Here is a 16,491-nt window from a genome sequence, read left to right as displayed (position 1 = left end):
CGTTCACTCAGTCATGTCTGACTCTTCAGGACCCCATGGACTGCAGCACGCCAGGCTTCCCTGTCCATCACCAACTCCCGGAGCTTACTCAGACTCATGATCATCACAACGGTGATGCCATCCAAACTTCTCACCCTCTGTTGTCCCCTTCTCCTCCCCTGCCTTCAATCGTTTCCAGCATCAGGGTCTTTTCCAATGAGTCAGTTCTTCGCATCAGGTGGCCAAAGTATTGAAGCTTCAGCTTTAGCATCAGACCTTCTAATGAATATTCAGGACCAATTTCCTTTAGGATTGACTGGTTGGATCTCCTTGGAGTGTTCTATTTTAAGAACCACAGTATTCTACCTTATATAAGACATATAGTACAAATTGGAATGCTTGTTAATAATTGTGAGTTGATTACACAGGAACAACCAATTAGAATCAGTAACAATCTTTAAAAAATCCCTTTAAAAAATAATCAATAGAGAAATGACAATTCAATTGTCACTTATGGAACTATAGCTCTCTTGGTTAAGATCTGCAAAACATTTTTTTTCATTATGAGTCTGTCAAGATTGTTAGAAACTTTTCTTTACATGTTTGACATAATTCTTTACATAATTTCCAGTTTTCTACCAAAATGTTCCATTTTCTACCAGAATGTTACCAAAATCCATCTGAGATGGGAGACTGTATGGGGAGCCTCTAGCTTACTCTCCAGGGCCTGGCACAGAATGGCCACTCCATGAATGTGGGGTGAACAAATGGGACTCATCCCAACATGTCACTTTGAACACAACAAAGACAAGCTTTGGAGCTCCAACAGCACGGAAAACACATCATGCTCTGACATCTTGGGCTCAATCAGTGACAGTTATTAAATCCACATGTGTTCAGAGCAGAAGAGTAGCTGCTGGTATCGGTAACTGCCTAGAACTCTGTCTTCTGAGACTACTGCCTTTTCTGGACAAGAGTCAAAATAATTCCCAGTATGGGATTTTCCTGGTGGTACAGTGGACAGAAATCCATCTGCCAATGCAGGGCACATGGGTTCAAACCCTGGTCCAGGAAGATTCCACATGCCATGCACACAACCAAGCCCACATGGCTCAGCTGCTGGAGCCTGCTCACTCAAGAGCCTGTGCTCGGCAACAAGAGAAGCCAGCACAGTGAAAAGCCCGTGCACCATGGTGAAGAGTAGCCCTCCTCTACAACTTGAGAAAGCCCCAGTGCAGCAATGAAGACAAGGACAGCCAAAAATAAGTAAATAATTAAATTAAAAAAATACTAGTCTGTTAAAAAAATACCACCCAGTATGATCAAACCATAGTCATACAAATCCCCAATAATCCAATGAACACTCAAAAGATGAACACAGAACTGATTAGGAAGGTGGCGGAGGTTGAAAGGAGCTAGAGGGAGATAAATTGCTAGAGGAGAAAACTTCCAAAAAGGGATGATACAATTCCCCCTACCATGCTTGACCTAACCTAACTAATCAACCAACGCACTTCCTTTTTTCCTTCCTTAAAGTTTCATTGAACATCTACTATGCGCCAGGTGGTGTTCGAGACACTAGGGATATAGCAATGAGCAATAGGCACCACTCCTGCTGTGATGGGAGTTTACACTCTGGGGGAGCCGATGCCAGTGCAAATAACACAAGGCTCCTGATGTGAAAGGAAGCCTCCAGTTCCCACTCTAGCCTCCAGCCAGGCCCAGATCAAGAAGACCTCCATGACACCCTGAGGCCTCTAACTAATTAACAGTATTCACATATCTCATCACAAGGAGGAAAAAAAATGTAACTACACGTGGTGATGGAGGTTAACTAAACATATTGTGGTAATTTTGCAACATGTACATATTTCAGATCATTATGCTATGTACCTTAAACTTATATAATGTTCTATGTCAATTATACCTCAATATAATTGGAGGGAAAAAGAAAACAAAATATGTTATGGAGGGCTGAGGTTCACAGCAACTACTAAAGCCTGCGTACCTGGAACCTGTGCTCTGCAACAAAAGAAGCCACCACAATGAGAAACCTGCACACTGCAACTAGAGAAAGCCTGTGTGCAGCAACGAACACCCAGCGCAGCCAAAAACAAAGCAGCCTGTACATGTAAACAAAACAAAACAAACAAATGTGAACAGTGATTGAAAAACCAACATGCCATCTAATCATTGATAGTTACTAACTTTCTACCAAGATTTCACACTTAACGGCTGGGACAGTGCTAGCTATGCAACAGGTTTTAAGCAAAAGCCTGGGGAGGATTTAACATTATATTGAATTTAATGTTTAGACACATCAAATGAACTTCCTGTGATTTATCATTTCACTCTGGGGTCAGAATATTTCAGAAAGAGTAAGTCAGTGATCTACATACAGGAAGTGCCAAATGAATGAATGAATGACCCAGCTTTTTCAAAAAGGTAAATTTGAGTTATGCTATATCATATCAAAAGCTTATTAGATGGGTACTATAGTTGACCCTTGAACAACACAGGTTTGAACTGAGCAGGTCCACTTAAAAGGCAGATTTTTTTTTTCATGAAATACTACAGTACTTACACCATCTGTTCTTGGTTGAATCCGCTGACTATGGAACCTCAGATAAGGAGGGCTGACTGTAAAGTTATATGTGGATTTTGGATTGCACAGAGGGTCAGTGTCCTGAACCCCTTAGAAGCATCAGTTGTATTTGCATCTCCACTCAACAGACGAGGGAAGACACAGGTTTCCCTGGTGGCTCAGATGGTAAAAAATCTGCCTGCAATGCAGGAGACCTGGGTTGGATCCCTGGGTTGGGAAGAGCCAGGTGGGCTACAGTCCATGGGGTCGCAAAAAGTTGGACACTACTGAGCAACTTTCAACAGATGAATACTTTTGAGGTTTGGAGTTGTTCAGAGCCTTGTCCAAGGTCACGCTGCCAGAGAGAAATAAATACAGGATTCAAACCCAGGGAGTTTGATTCCAATAACTCTTAATATTATGTTGTACTGCCTCTGCTAAGGGCTATTCCAGATGAAATTGGCTTTAGATGACTCTCCAGATAATTTACTGGCAATCAGTGTTTTTGTTTGGTCTCTTCCTTGTCATTTGGTTTTCACGTTTCGGCTATATTTAGCTTTTTCTGATTACTTTTGGCCACTGGAAGGTTAGTCTGTTCTCATAAATGTAGTATGTTCATTTTCCTTCTCAGTTTCAAGGCCCATTGAAAAATTAGGTGGGACAGACAGTTTTCTGGGAAGATTGATTTTAATAAAAAGCAGTGTGAGGAAAGTGTGTCTGCCCACAAAATCTGCCCTCCTTGTTTCATGATGTTTAAAATTCCAGTAACATGGCTTTATTGCTTGGCTTCAAGTCATGTCCTCTGTCAAAATTCAAATATACCAGGGACAGGTAAGTAACACTCTAAGTCAAGCAGCCTGCCACCCTGCCTGTAATCTTTCCATCCATCCTTTTCTTCAATAAATATTTTGGAGACAGACTCTAGCTGAGTAATGGCTGTTGAGATGAAGTATAAAGTAAGTGGTCTCTGCCCTCAGCAAGGTCCTGTTTCTGAGAGGAGATGGATGTCAGAGAAACACATTTGTTTTAGATACTATGATGGAGGCATTTATGAGGTATAGGGAAACCCAAAAGGGGATAAATATACTGCTCTACTTGGAAAGATGAGTGTAGCTATGCCTTAAGCTTGAAGTCCTTCACACTTTAGTAAGAATACATTGTACAGACTGTTTTCCAGGAGGCGTATTTTGGTGACAGGAGAAAGAATTTGAAGTGATTGTGAATTCACTGGAATGTTACACACAGAGGAAACAACAGTGAGAAAGAAATTCCATAAAGAAAAACTTGGAATCCAAGTCCTAACACTGAGCTTATTTCAGAACTGACAGTAGATCAGGCCCTTCTCACTTACATAGCCTGCCCAATTGTCAGGCTATGTGTTAAGAATTTGTAATAAAAGAAAAATTAGTTTTTCAAAAGGGCTACAAGGAAAGAAAACATTGCTGTGATTGCCTGATGGCCACAGAAGCAAGCATTTCTTAACTGAATATACCAGGGTCAGCAAGCCTTTATAAAGTGGTGCTGCTGCTGCTAAGTCGCTTCAGTCGTGTCCGACTCCATGCGACCCCATAGACGGCAGCCCACCAGGCTCCCCCGTCCCTGGGATTCTCCAGGCAAGAACCTTGGAGTGGGCTGCCATTGCCTTCTCCATTATAAAGTGCTAGATGGTAAATATTTTAGGTTTTGTGAGCCATATGTTCCCTGTAGTGGCTACTCAATTCTGTGGCTACAGTGTGAAAGAAGTCATGGACAGTATTTAAATGAATATATGTGGCTGTGCTCCAATACAACTTTATTTACAAAAACAGGTGGTGGGTTGAATTTCTGCCATAGTTTGCTAGACCCTGGTTTATATCATTTCAAAGGCATAGTAAAAGCCCAAGTATGTTTTGAATAAAGTTTTAATAAGTTTTTGGAGGTGAGGGCCCCTCAGTTCCCTCAATGGACAGCAGGGCCTCATGTAAAGAGCCCTTTACCTTACACTGTCTGACTGCATGGCCTGGGAAGTAGCCCTTGGAACAAATGACAGGAAGGAGAGAGAGAGAGAGCACAAAAGACAGGCAGGCAGAGGATCTTTGTGCCAAAAGTGGCTAGCTATTTATCAAAAACTCATGCTTTCAGTGAATTTTTTGGTTTAAAAAGGTACTGATTGAGTGGTCTGTGGCTGATGCAAAATTATTTTAGTAGTAATGCTTGAATATTTATTCAACATGTGAATAGTTTATAGTAACTTACTCTTTCATTTATTCATTCAAACATTGCCTACTACATGCCAAGTACTGTACTAAGTCCTGAAGAAACAATGTTGAATAATTCTGGGTCATCACCATATACCAAGGTGTCCAAAATACTTCATCTTTGATTCCCTGTGGTGACTTTCTGTAACTTTTCACTATTTTGTATGCGATGGTGACATACTGAAACTTATCCAGCTTTATAAGGCCTCAAGCCCTCTGACCAAGTTTTCCCTTTGAATCACTGAAGACTATTTCTGTTACTGCCTCACAAAGATTCTGCTAGTCAATAATAGTTACGTGCACATCATCTTTTGCAAATGGTTTGGTGCACCCCAGCAGTTAGCCTTTGGGTCTACTAACTCCGTGTTACATGCAAAGTTGGACAGACTTTACGTGGTCTAGCAAGCATTCCTTGATTAAAGACTCTCAGATATAGACCTCCATCCATGATGTCTTCTCTAGTTAACTACCCACTCACAGTCTCTACTCAGATGTTCCGCAGGTCCTCAAATTCAACATGTTCAAACTTTCATCCCACCTACCCACATCCCTTTCTCCCCTTCAAGGTTGCCTATATCAGTGAATGGAGCCATCTGCCACCTAACAGTGCAAGCCAGAAGCTTGGAAGTCATTCTTGATAACTTACTCGCCCTCACCCCTTGTGGTCCAGAATTCACAAACAGTAGGTGGTGGTATCTCCTAACAATCTCCACACCCCTTGTGGTCTACTGTTCACAAATGGTAGGTGGTAGTATCTCCTAACAATCTCTGGAACTGAGATATTTCTTTCTAACTCCACTGCCTTCACCAAAGCCTAACCCTTCAACCTCTCATATCTGAATATTCTAATTGTTCTTCTAGAGTCCACTCTCATCTAAATCTCATGTCTACTATATCCATCTGATCACACTGTTCTTAGGGTAAGGAACAAATTCCCTAAATACCCTATTAGACTCTGCATGATTGACTCTAATCAACATCATCTTTCCCTGAAACTATTCTCTTTTCACTTTCTTTGACACGTCTGAATTACGTATCATTTTAGAGCTTAATTCTGGTCTGCACCTGTAGAAGATTTCCATTAATGGCCCCATTCTTCACCAGCCCTTGTATCCATATAGTTTGCCACATAATACTGGTGACACAATTTCTTGCCCTTGAGTTCAGGCACGTGACTTGCTTTGATCAGTAGAATTAGACAAGGCACAGAGCTCAGGGTCCAAGAGGCCTTGCATATTTAAACTTATCCCCTTGAACCTCTCCCTTCAACGTAAGAACATGCCCAGGGCAGCAATTTGGTCCCATGAAAAAGAAGAAGGGACACATGACGAGGACAAATTGACGAGGGACAGATGAACTACCCAGCTGAGCTTAGGCTAGATCAACTGACCCTATATTAACACATAGATTTATAAGAAACAATAACCAGTTGCTGTTTTAAGGCACTGAAGTTCCAGCTGGTTTGTTACATAGCAATGACTAGTTGACATTAACATAATACTTTGCATTTGCCTATGGCTTTGTAAATATTCTCTACCTAAGAACCATTTAGGCCAACTAGCGTTAAAATCTACAAGAGTTAAAATCAACAAAGATTGCACAGATGGCTCTCATCCTTCCTGCTATTAACAGCAAACTCTTGCTTGAGGATTGAGGGCCAGTAATAAAACAATGGCTAATTCCCTGAGGATGACTTTCTAAATGAAATGAAGGCTTTCCCACCAATCCTACAAATTGGGTGGATGAAACCGGGCTTGGATTTTTCCTTTTCTGCCACAGAAGCTCTTCATCCCTGAAAGAAATGGCAAATCCACTGGCACAGCTGGGCGACCAAGCTGAAAGTCAGAGTTGGTTTCTGAAGTGACACAACCTACCTGCATTCTAGATAAAAGCATAGTCTGTTGTTACAGGCATATTAAAGGTTGCCCTAGATTGAAACAGCACGTCTTGTTCCTTTTATTCCTGTCCTCTGAATTTCTCTTTGAAAAACTGTTGAATGTTTCTGGCCTTTACATCTTCTCTACCTGACAAGAGCTTTAACTAAGTGGATGTTAATTACACCACAAGGCCAAGTCATTGACAATTCAAAATGAAAACCATGGCCACCTGTGGCTGTCATACCCTACCCACAAATACTCCAGCCATAGTAAAATGCTGGGCTCTTAAAGGAGACTGGAAATTAATAGTTTCACCCATAATATGAAGAGTGACTTGGGGGCTGTAAAACAAAGTACCCTGGTTAACACACCATTGGGTCTGCTATGTCAGAACAGAAGATGTAAATACAAAAAGTCAACAGCTTTCATAGCACTGGAGAAAGTAGACATACCTGTTCTGATGCAATTCTTCTCTCTGAAATAAATTGGAAAAATACACGTTTTAGTCTTGCTCAAACCCATTCAAAATTCCAAAGCAGATATCTTGAAGGAAGAGGTAATTAACTTCCCCAGTTATTAACGTTTTGGAGTTTTCTTTTTTGGGAAGAAGGTTAGAACATTAGACATTTGAATAATTTGTTCTTTCTGCCCTTTTAAAGCAGCCATGCCTGGTGGTCTTCACACAGCCTGGATTTGCAAGACAGCCACCTTTACTCTCTAATGCCTGAGAGACCACTTCTAACTCGGGTCCTTTCTTAAAGTGCCTTCAAGGATACTGAAGAAGAAAGCGGGCTCGACCTCCCTGTCCTTCCCCAAACTGCTGCACTCCTTTTACTTGACAGCCAGCTGTCCTAAAGACTACGTGTTCCCCCAGCTCGTGACTTGCTGTGTTGGCTCCCTTAAGGAGGCGCCGCTGCCTTGCCCCCCATCCTCGCCAACTTGACAACCTGAAGACCTATTATGCTTTGCATTCACCAAATGAGAGGCAAGAGGCTTAGAGCTGTGTTACCTGAGGCCCGGGAGGTCCTGGGGTGTGGCTGGGTGCTGGGTGGTCTCCTCTCCGGGGAAAGGAGGCCTGAGGAAGCGACCCCTCCTCCAGGTGCTGAGGCACGGGAAGGGCACGCTCTTCATCTGGCCCCATTTGGAGCTCAACCGACTCGGCTGTGTCGAGGGCCCTTTCCGAGTCCAGAGGCAATCTTGAGTGGAGTCTCAGGGGCCACAGGGAGTGAGAAGACTCCTCTGTACTTTCACATACCTTGTCGGAAAGGGGACTTGCGGAGCCACGGGACTCCGGCGAGCCGCCCCAGGCGCGCACTTCCAAGGCCACGTGCTGAGGCGGCGCATGCGCAGTGGCAGTGCCGCGCGCACCTCCGCGCACACTCCCGCAGCCGCGGCTTCTTAACCTCCGCAAAGTGGGCGACGTGGACAAGCGGCCAGGGGCTTGCCGGTCAAAGTGGAGAAGATTCCCCTGGTTCTGACAGTGCTTCTTCGACAGGCTTTCCAGGGAGTACGGAAGAGAGGCCTCGCAGCCTGCAGGCTGCACCTCTTGGCGGGATGGCTCCATCTTCTCCACGCCACTGAGAGGCCCCTGTTGCTGGAAACTTCCAGGCGATGTCGTCAGAGTTGCTGTTCTCCTGACCACACTGGGGTGGTTCCGTTTCCGTCTTCAGATGCCTCTGTTCCTCAGTGTGTTTCCATCCTTTTCCAGAGGAAAATTGCAAGCAAGTGGCTGATCGTTAAGAGAGAGCAGATTGCGGAATCTGTTGCAAACAAGGAGATGCAGGTGAGAAAAAAAGGTGTCTGAAATTTCACACAGAAGCTTCTAGTTAGTCAGAGGAGCTAACGAATGCCTAGTTAACATCAGTATCTGTTTTGTAGGTAATTAAGATAAGTGAGTCCAGCCTTCTAATCTAAATTGTGTATGTTTTGAAATTTGTTTGTTACCAAATTAAGTGGTTTGGATCCTTGCTCCCTGCCTCCTTAAGGGAGGGTTCTTTATTTTTTTTTTTTTCCATTGGGGTTCCAGTAGGTGAATAAGAAACTCAAGCTGGGATGGACAAAGTGCAAGCTTTACTCAGTGGCCAAAGAATGACTAAGCAGAAATTGTGTTCACAAATCAATTTCTCGTCCTGGAGGTGGGCGACAGTGATTTAAAGAATAAAAACAAAGGGAGGAGGAGTGAAGCTAATAAAAGGGACGCCTGTGCATTAGTTTGGAGAAGGAAATGGCAACCCACTCCAATATTCTTGCCTGGAGAATCCCAGGGACAAGGGAGCCTGGTGGGGTGCTGTCTGTGGATTTGCAGAGAGTCGGACACGACTGAAGCAACTTAGCATGCATGCATGCATTGGAGAAGGAAATGGCAACCCACTCCAATATTCTTGCCTGGAGAATCCCAGGGACAAGGGAGCCTGGTGGGGTGCTGTCTATGGATTTGCACAGAGTCGGACACGACTGAAGCAACTTAGCATGCATGCATGCATTAGAGAAGGAAATGGCAACCCACTCCAGTATTCCTGCCTGGAGGATCCCAGGGACAGAGGAGCCTGGTGGGCTGCCTAAGTAGCAACAGAGTCAGACACAACTGAAGTGACTTAGCAGCAGCAGCAGCAGCATGCATTAGTTTACTCTGAAGGGTCAGGCCTTTTTCCAAGGGAGTGGGGTGCCACCTGATTTTTATCCTTTTTTGGTCTTTAATGTCTGGTCCTAGCAGCCAGTAGGTGTGTCATATACTATGCTAAAATTGTAAAATCAACATATGAGACTCAAGATCTGTTGGAGGTTAGATTCATGTCATCTTAGTCCCAGCTGGTTCCATCTGCTTTCTCGTTTGTCTCTTCCTTTCTTATCTCTGGACCCTTTAAGTTAAACCTGTGTGTTCACTCCTGCTAAAAGCGGTATGGAGTGAGTTGGCAGGCTTTGAGCAAGGACACTCTTGCTGTACAATGGCCACTGATGTGGTGGTGGTAGTGGTTTAGTCCCTAAGTTGTGTCCAACTCTGTGACTCTATGGACTATAACCCACCAGGCTTCTCTGTCCATGGGATTTCCCTAGCAAGAATACTGCAATGGGTTGCCATTTCCTCCTCCAGGGATCTTCCAGATGCAGGGATCAAACCTGAATCTCCTGCATTTCAGGCGTTACCGCTGAACCTATCAGTTGTTTAGGGGGTCATAATGTCAGGCTCTCCTAATTTATTTAATTTCGTTATTTATTTATTGGGCATGGGTTTTGAGCAAAGACTTAGAGCAGCTTTGGCAATATTTATTTTTCAGTAAAGAATTCGCCTGCAGTGCAGGAACTTCAGGAGCCTCTGGTACTATCCCTGGGTCAGGAAGATCCTTGGAGAAGGGCATGGCAACCCACTCCAGTACTCTTGCCTGGAGAATCCCATGAACTCATGAGCCTGGCAGGCTATAGGCCGTAGGGATATGAAGAGTGGAACAGGACTGAGGTGACTTAGCATGCATGCACGTTTTACTTAATATAATATCCCTTCTAGATTGAAACAAAAAAACTTTTCAAAACCTTGGTGATCTAAAAGATTAAGAGATTTCTTGGAAGCTACAAAGCTCATCACCTTTTATTTCCATTTTAAGAGAATCAAATATATGTTCAGTTTTCCTTACATTCTGCATTTATGTATGTATGATTGTATATATGTGTGTATGTGTGATGTATATATGTATGTGCTTTGGCAAATATCGGGGATGTAAGAATAAGAGAAACAAGGCCCTTTCCCTCAAGGTTTAAACTACAAAATGAGACATGATTTCAAAGATAGTGATGCAAAGTGTTTGGCAAAACACATTTTAGATTTTATCCATCCCCATGTTTTGGAAAAATAACTTGCCAAATTGAAAAGAAAAACCCAGATGTCACTCAGATGCCCTGCTTCTCATGATTAGAGGTGCTTTCTATGATTCACTAATGCAGAATTACCTCCTATCTGTTCTTATGTTCAAGCAAATCTTATTCTTTCATTTGACAACTTGATTCATGGTGACATGCAAATAATTTACTGCTATTTCATTATTTTGTAGTTTTCCATATAAAAAAAGTAGTTTCCTGTGGAAAAGCATCAATCCTTACCCATCTATCAAGTAATACTTAAGGATCACCTCCTGATTATTTACACATCTGATGTGGGACTGTGAAACAGATAATGTAACCATCTTCTCTTGCCTTGGGCAACGTGGGAAATGGTTTTAGATGATACATGGCTTGTTGGTTGAGGAACATCAGTAGTTGACCACATATTCTGAGATTTCCAATAATAACTTCAGCAAATCTATAATCCTTTCTTTTGTTGGTTGCACCGTGTGGCTTATGGTTGCACCATGTGGCTTGTGGTATCTCAGCTCCCAGACCAGGGATTGAATCCAGGTCACGGCAGTGAAAGCACAGAATCCTATCCACTAGGCCATCAGGGATCTCCCACCAAGTCTATAATTCTAAAGCAATCTGTAACCCTTCAGGAATGGACAGCCCAATTTTAAGGATAGCTAATTTGTTCTTTTAGTGCTGTGTAATTTTAATTGCATTGACAATACTTTTTAGTAGAACTTTTTCCACTGTGTATTATTTACCTCCTCCGTTTGATAATAGAGAATACTGGACACCCATAAATTCTTGATGACCTGTCCTATGTGGATTGTCACTCATGAGGTTTTTGTAGCAGATGATTGTTTACCCCATATGAAATGACCTCTCACTGATGTACTCCCAAATGTTTCGTCATTAATTCTAGTTTTGTACTTGCCTATGGCAGGTTCTTTCATTCCTTTGTTTCTTCTAATCTGTTTCAGGCATAGAAGTCCAATAATCCTGTGTCAAGAGAATTAATAGGCTCTTAGATTTACTCTTATCAGTAAACGGGAGGAGCCCGACATCATGATATTGTTATGACAATGCTGTGACATTGATTTAGGGGGACTCTATTCTCTTACATTTATTCCCTGGCTCTCCTCTGGTTTAAAGCCAAGTGAAACTACCAGATACTGGATTTTAGACTGGAGAGTTGTTTAAGGAACTACTTAGACACCAACTGACTCTTAATAACAGACTCTTATCTACAAAAGAAACCTGAGATTCTTAACCAGCGCTGGGTTTGTTTTAATATTTTGAGCCAAGTCTCAAATGTTAACAGAGCTTCACATATAGAACAAAAATGCACGCAGTACCCTAATTTGGGGGGCAAAGGGAGAGAGTAATACCTGCTAGGAAACTTAACATTTTAGTTATGGTGAGGTCGAACTGGTTTTGATTTTAGATTTTAGGTTATTTCTGGCTGATACCATCTCCTTCATAGAAGAAGAATCATTACTAATGAAAACAGGTATATTAGGTCTCTTTTCAAGTCCTTTACTAGAGGACCTCATTCCTCATTCTCCTGACAAATGGCTGAGCTGAGGGCTGGAGTTACAGGTACACAACTGGGGGATTATATTGTGTTTCTCAGCAAAGCATTGTTGTAATTCCAGGCAGCAAGCAACATGGCGATAGGAGTTCAGAATGTTTACACAGGTGCTTGCATAATATTTCTCTCAGAATTCTTAGTCCTTGGGTTTCTTGTACCTTCTTTCTTCTCCTTAGAGGGGTTAGGAGATTGCTTCAGATTTCCTTCTAATTGTCCTGACTTAGGGTGTGGCAGTTAGTACGTGGTTATTATACCCAAGAGTCATTCAGTTCAGTTCAGTTGCTCAGTCGTGTCTGACTCTTTGCGACCCCATGGACTGCAGCACCCCAGGCTTCCCTGTCCATCACCAACTTCCGGAGCTTGCTCAAACTCATGTTCCTTGAGTCAGTAATGCCATCCAGCCATCTCATCCTGTCATCTCCTCTTGCCTTCAATCTTTCCCAGCATTAAGGTCTTTTCCAGTGAGTCAGATTTTTGCATCAGGTGGCCAAAGTATTGGAGCTTCAGCTTCAGCATCAGTCCTTCCTTTGAATATTCAGGACTGATTTCCTTTAGGATTGACTGGTTTGATCTCTATGCTGTCCAAGGGACTCTCAAGAGTCTTCTCAAGCACCACAATTCAAAAGCATCATTTCTTCAGTGCTTAGCTTTCTTTATAGTCCAACTCTCACATCCATTCATGACTACTGGAAAAACCATGGATTTGACTAGACGGACCTTTGTTGGCAAAGTAATGCCTCTGCTTTTTAATGGGCTGTCTAAGTTTGTCATAGCCTTTCTTCCAAGGAGCAAGCGTCTTTTAATTTCTTGGCTGCAGTCACCATCTGCAGTGATTTTGGAGCCCAGGAAAATAAAGTCTCTCAATGTTTCCATTGTTTCCAAGGGTCATTAAGTATTATTTACTGGTCAGTGTGAAATATTCTCCAGCACATCTACTCCCATTTTTAATATTCTCAGTATTTGAATGAGGCAAAGATGAGATGCTTTCCACGGTGGGATGGAAGCTGGTTTGGGAGGCAGTCTCTAGGAAGACTCAGCCAATGACTCTTCTCAACTGCCAATCGGATGTATTCAGATGGCAGTCATAGTAAGGGACATGGTCGCTAATGCAACCTGACAGGTTCCTGAGAAAAAGAGTGAGGACTTCCTTTCTGCAAACTGCTCTATGGTATGAAAGAGGTGCATTTAGCTCCTGTGAAAAGTAACTCTGGCAGTGAGAGAAGGTGAATTCTTCCCAGCTGATTCAGGTCATTTTGTGAATAGCATGTCACTTCCTGGAAATATATTGGTTGGCCCCAAAGTTTGTTGGGGTTTTTCCATGAAATGTTACAAAAAACCCAAATGAACTTTGGGGCCAACCCTATAGTAAGTATGAAGAAGGAAATGGCACCCCACTCCAGTATTCTTGCCTGGAGAATCCTGTGGACAGAGGAGCCTGGTGGGCTGCTGTCCATGGGGTCACACAGAGTCAGACATGACTGAAGCGACTTAGCATGTCTCAAATATTGGAACCAAGACACTAGTAACTGCTGACATCCCTCACTGTAGAACTGAAGAAACTTTAGCTACAGGAGAGCTTTGGAAGATTGCTGAGGAGGAGCCCAGGCTCTAGAGTTAACCATCTGCTTGCTCTCTCTGCCTAAGCACCAGCTAGCCCTGTGACTTGAGACAAGCCTCTCCGCCTGGGTCAGCCTCCAGGCCACATTTATGAAGGATAATAAAGTCCCTCCCTCACAAGCTCCTTGCAGGGATAATAGGAGAGGCTCCTGGGAGACCCTCTCTAAATAATTATCCCCATGGATCTGATAAGAAGCCAAAAGTTAACCAAAAAGTTCAGGCTATCTCTTCTCCTTTATTTCCCTAGCAGACTGAATCAATAAATGATCACTGTATTATAAAGTGAATTCACCAGGCTTTGATCACCCAAGCTTTAAGAAGCCAGCAACCACCACCCACACTGTTGGGGAAAGCAATCTCAGTGTACTTGAAATTAAACCGCACAGATTAATGATTCACCCATTATGCTTAGACCTGCGAGACCAGCAAGACAGGACCAAGAGAAGCTGGTAGCAACAGGATCTGAACAAATGAAAAATGTGAGAAGGGAACCCAGCAGCAGCTGAACGTCACCTCTGATACCTGTGGGATGGTCTGCCTCTGAAGGTGACATTGTCCAGGTGGGTCCTGACAGGGGAGCCCGCAGACCTCAGAGCAAGCTGCCAGGCGAGGTTTCGGAACAGGTTCCACGCCTTAACAATGAACCCTCCTGGCTGAGCACAGGCACACTTGACAGGAGCTGAAAGGAGGAACTGGCCTCTCCCCTTCTTAGAGAAATTTCTAGTTATTTGTTTATGAAAAGGTCTAAGGGGAAGCAAGTTCAGAATCTAAGACCGCCCAGGTCAGGTGATTTGTTTCTACTGCACAGTGACTGATCCAGTAAAGGGAGGATGCAAATGTGGCTTTTTACTTGCCCTTCGGTGCTCAGTGAGCACCATTGATGGCTTAGTGAGACAGTTTCAGGTATCTTATCCGTTTGCTTTCTCCAAAATTGTGAGAAAACATTCCTTTCAGCCTCAAGTGCTTGCATCCTAAAACATTTTGTATTTATTTAGTGGAATGTTTTAATAAGCATTGGCTTCCCTCTTAGCTCAAATAGTAAAGAATCTGCCTCCAAAGCAGGAGACCTGGGTTTGGTCTCTGGATGGGGAAGATTCTCTGGAGAAGGAAATGGCAACCCACTCCAGTATTCTTGCCTGGGAAATCTCATGGACAGAGGAGCCTTGTGGGCTACAGTCCATGGGGTTGCAGAGAGTTGGACACAACTGAGCAACTAACAGTTCAGTTCACTTCAGTGGAATGTTTGGATAAGCATTGAATAATAGAGGAGATGATCATTGTACTTGGGAACACATTTGTGAGCGTTAATTTTCAAGTAATTAAAATGCAAATGGAAAACATTTGTATCTACTGGTATTCTCATTTGAGAGTACCCCAGAAAACCTTAGGTGTCTAGATGGAGATACGGCATACAGTCCTAGGAATGTACACCATCTTAAAAAATATTTCTTCAGACTCTTTACAAAAGCAAATTCAAACAAATTCTAATTCGGTCTAATTTACTGGTTTTCATTGTTTAGAATCATTACAGATACTTACTGTGAAGGTTTCTTTAGGTCAGTGATTCTCACAGTGGGCTGTCTGGGTCAAAAGCATCAGTATCACTTGAGACTTAGTTTGAAGGGCGAATTCTTGCCCCTCCCCACCTCCTGAGTCAGAATATCTAGGGGTGGGGCCCACAGTCTCCCAGTGATTTTTTACAGATTAAAGATTTGAGAGCTGCTGCCTTAGGGGGAAAAAAGATCTAATTTATAGATGTTGGCCTGTGATAACCTTTGCGTTATTCCTTAATCCTTTCATATTGGTCTCTTTAGAATATCATTTACTTAGAACTTTGAAAAATGACTTGACCTTCTCATTTTACTGCTGCCACTGTCAAACCCCAAATGCAGTATCAAGAGCATTTTTTTATTTTGCCAGCGTGGAGCCAGCATAAATAGTCTGAGCTCCTGCCAAGGCTATCTAGCAACGAATTGTTTCAGTTTAGGAAGAAAGAAAAATGAATCAAGTATTTTAGCTTTTGGTTTGTGGAAATGAAGGTTGAACTTCATCAGCAAGTCCCGTCACGCGAGCCTGATTGTAAAACTGTGTCTCCTGGGGGATGATGATAATGGGATATTTGACACCCATCCAGAAATTTTCAACCTCTGCTTGTATCTTAAATAAGAAAACTAAGAGTCTACAGAAAGGTCACAAAGGATTATCGGGGGGAAAAAAGATAATTTAACCTCTAAAGAATAAAAGGGACAGGGAGGCGTTTTGATTGGGGAAGGGTTACCATGGTGCAGAAGGGGTCCTGAGGGCCAGCTTCTCCCTCAGGACCTGGGGCAACCTTCTTGAAACAAAGGTGGGCCTTTATCTCTCAATGTGACACAACACTGTGGAGGGGGCAGCTCTCTTCATACTTTCCCTCCTCCTCACTTGATCAGGATAAGTCTTGACTGGGGAGAAAGCCGCTTGGGATGAGCCCCTTTACAAAGTCTAAATCCTGATAAGCTCTTTTTGTATCATGAATACCTAGACCTGAGGCTTCAAGCTGTAGAATTCTGACTGGCCTTCTATTTTTTTTTTTAATTAGTTTTACAAAAAAAAATTGGAGAATAGTCAATTTACGATTTTGTGTTAGTTTTTACTGTACAGCAAAGTGATTCAGTTAAACATGTACATATATCCACTCTTCCTTAGATCCTGTTCTCATAGACGTCATTAGAGTGTTGAGTAGAGTTTCTTGTGCTGTACAGTAGCTTTCTTATTAGTTATCTGTTTTATATATGTTAC

At 42.8% G+C, this 16,491-nt stretch overlaps 1 protein-coding gene across 1 annotated transcript in view; it reads right to left on the bottom strand.

The window, feature by feature from the left end:
• The window catches only part of PLEKHG7 (pleckstrin homology and RhoGEF domain containing G7), a 78,449-nt gene extending 70,208 nt beyond the window's left edge, over positions 1-8,241 (bottom strand). Inside the window, exons 1-2 of the mRNA XM_068971409.1 lie at positions 7,687-8,241; positions 7,130-7,152 (exon numbers count right to left, since the gene is read on the bottom strand). Of these exons, the coding sequence (XP_068827510.1) occupies positions 7,130-7,152; positions 7,687-8,241 (578 nt within the window). The remainder of the gene's footprint in view (positions 1-7,129; positions 7,153-7,686) is intronic.
• Between the last annotated feature and the right edge of the window lie 8,250 nt (positions 8,242-16,491).

This window comes from Capricornis sumatraensis, chromosome 4 (genome assembly GCF_032405125.1).
Source record: "Capricornis sumatraensis isolate serow.1 chromosome 4, serow.2, whole genome shotgun sequence".
NCBI classification, from domain to species: Eukaryota; Metazoa; Chordata; class Mammalia; order Artiodactyla; family Bovidae; genus Capricornis; species Capricornis sumatraensis.
The sequence above is the reverse complement of the archived record's forward strand: the minus strand, read 5'-3'. Positions and strand labels throughout refer to the sequence as shown.